Source organism: Eimeria mitis, genomic scaffold, assembly GCF_000499745.2.
Source record: "Eimeria mitis Houghton genomic scaffold, Emh_scaff2835, whole genome shotgun sequence".
Lineage (NCBI taxonomy): Eukaryota > Apicomplexa > Conoidasida > Eucoccidiorida > Eimeriidae > Eimeria > Eimeria mitis.
In genome coordinates this window covers 914-3,154 of record NW_013571174.1, presented here as the reverse complement: position 1 = coordinate 3,154, position 2,241 = coordinate 914, and the positions used below count along the sequence as shown (strand labels likewise).

Genomic DNA, 2,241 nt, shown 5'->3' with positions numbered 1-2,241 from the left:
AACAAATCCTCAAACTCACCACCACCCATCATACCCATACCCCATACACGAGGGTACTCAGGGGGCCCCCGGGTAACAAGCGAGGACGCGGGGCGATTGAGGGGGAGGGTGTGTAAGCGGGGGCCCCAGAGGGGTTTAGAGAAAGGGTACTGGGGGCTGGAGAAGAGGATTCGGGGGCCCCTGGGTTATAGACATGATGCAGGTGGGTACTGATAGGGGGGCCCCCCTGGGGTAAGGGGAGGGGGGCCCCCTCAGCTTTGTAAGAAGTGGGTTCAGAGGGGGCCCCGGGGGCCCCTGGTGAAGGGAATGGATTCATGTCGGTTCAAACAGGGTACAGCAAGGCGACGAGGGGGCCCCCAGGGGGCCCCCTGGGTTCAGCAATGCGGCTGCGGTGTATATGCAGCGGAACCGCTGGGGCCCCCGAGGGAATACAGATATAAAAATAAAACAAAAATAATTATTAATATATTAAAAAAAAAAAAAAAGAAAAACTACAACAAATGAGACAGACACCAGGGGGCCCCTACGCCGACACACTCTCCTCAGTACCCTCGGGGGGGCCCCCTCCTGGGGGCCCCCCAAAGGGGGCCCCCCATGGGGGCCCCCAGGGGGGCCCCATTCAGATACTCGGTGGGTTGGTGTTAGTAAGTATTGCTTAAGCTGAAAGAACAGCTAAACCCTAAACCCTAAACCCTAAACCCTAAACCCTAAACCCTAAACCCTAAACCCTTTTCATAGGAGTTTGTCTGTGTCGTTTGTTTTTTTTTTTTGTTTGTGCTTGTTGTTGTTGGGGTTTTTTTGTTGTTTTTATATTTGTTATTTATATTATTTTATTTTTATTTTCTTTTTTTTTAATTGGCATTAATAACAAAGAAGAGAAGAAGAGAAGAGAGAAGAATAAACACCCAAACAAAGAAAGAAGAAAAGAGGAAGGAGCAGCAGCAGCAGCAGCAGCAGCAGCAGCAGCAGCAGCAACAGCAACAACAGCAGCAGCAGAGCCCCAGCAGCAGACATCCAGCGCATGCATGCATGGGTGTTTATCTTTGTTGTTGCATATTCTAATATCTTCTGCTGCTGGATATAAATTGAATTTTCATTTGCGGGATTTGTTGGCTCCTGAGGTGTATAGGCAGCTCGAGAGAGACTGTCCCTATACGTATTCTTCTTCTTCTTCTTCTTCTTCTTTATCTGCTTCATCTTCTTCTTCATCTTCTTTATCTTCTTCTTCTCTCTCTTCTTCTTCTTCTTCTTCTTCTTTTTCTCTTTCTTCTTCTTCTTCTTCTTCTGTCTCTTCTTCTTCTTCTTCTTCTTCTTCGTCTCCTCCTCCCCCTTCTTCTTCTTCCTCGTCTTCATCTTCTTCTTCCTCCTCCTCTTCTTCTTCTGTCTCTTCTTCTTCTTCTCTCTCTTCTTCTTCTTCTTCTCCTCCTCCTCCTCCCCCTTCTTCTTCTTCTTCCTCCTCTTCTTCTTCTCCTCCTCCCCCTTCTTCTGTATTTTCATCTTCTTCTTCTTCTCCTCCTCCTCCTCCCCCTTCTTCTTCTTCTTCTCTCTCTTCTTCTCCCCCTTCTTCTCCTCCCCCTTCTTCTTCTCTTTCTCTCTCTTCTTCTTCTTTTTCTTCAGTTTCTTCTTTTTCTTGTTTTATCGATTGCCTGCTGCGGCCTCCTCCTATAATAACATTGCGAGTAAACACGCTGAGGTGTACAGACACCGCAGCAGCACTAGCAGCAGCAGAAGCAGCAACAAACCTCAAGGGCTTCATACACCCCAACCACCCAGATATCCTCATCTTACCCTGGCATACGGCCCCTTACTCTGCTGCTGCTGCTGCTCCTGCTGCTCCTGCTGCTGCTGCTCCTGCTGCTCTTCCTGCTGCTGCTGCTGCTGCTGCTGTTCCTGCTGTTCTTCCTGCTGCTGCTGCTGCTGCTGCTGCTCCTGTTGCTGTTGCTGCTTCATCTGCTGCATCAACCGCCTCCTCCCCTGAGCATCAGCTTCTACCAGCAGCAGAAGGGAAGGCCCCCTCTCTCCCTGGGGGGCCCCCCTCTGTCCCTGGGGCCCCCCCCTCAGCCCCTGGGGCCCCCCCCTCAGCCCCTGGGGGCCCCCCGATGGTGCTTGTGGCGCCGCGTTGCGGGCAGGCTGTGTTGCGGGGTTCGCATGTTTTTGCTTCGGGTGTATGGGCAGCTCAGCGAGGCATAAAGAAAGGCGACGCCGTCGCGGTGTGGACCGTACCCAGGCCTTCACGCTGCA

General features: G+C 51.5%; 1 protein-coding gene across 1 annotated transcript; it reads right to left on the bottom strand.

The window, feature by feature from the left end:
- Nucleotides 1-1,150: 1,150 nt before the first annotated feature.
- EMH_0059370 (uncharacterized protein) lies at nt 1,151-1,959 on the bottom strand (the record flags this gene model as incomplete). Its single annotated transcript, XM_013497672.1, has 2 exons — nt 1,151-1,688; nt 1,799-1,959. 2 exons carry the CDS (start codon nt 1,957-1,959, stop codon nt 1,151-1,153), a joined length of 699 nt encoding a protein of 232 aa, XP_013353126.1.
- Nucleotides 1,960-2,241: the final 282 nt, after the last annotated feature.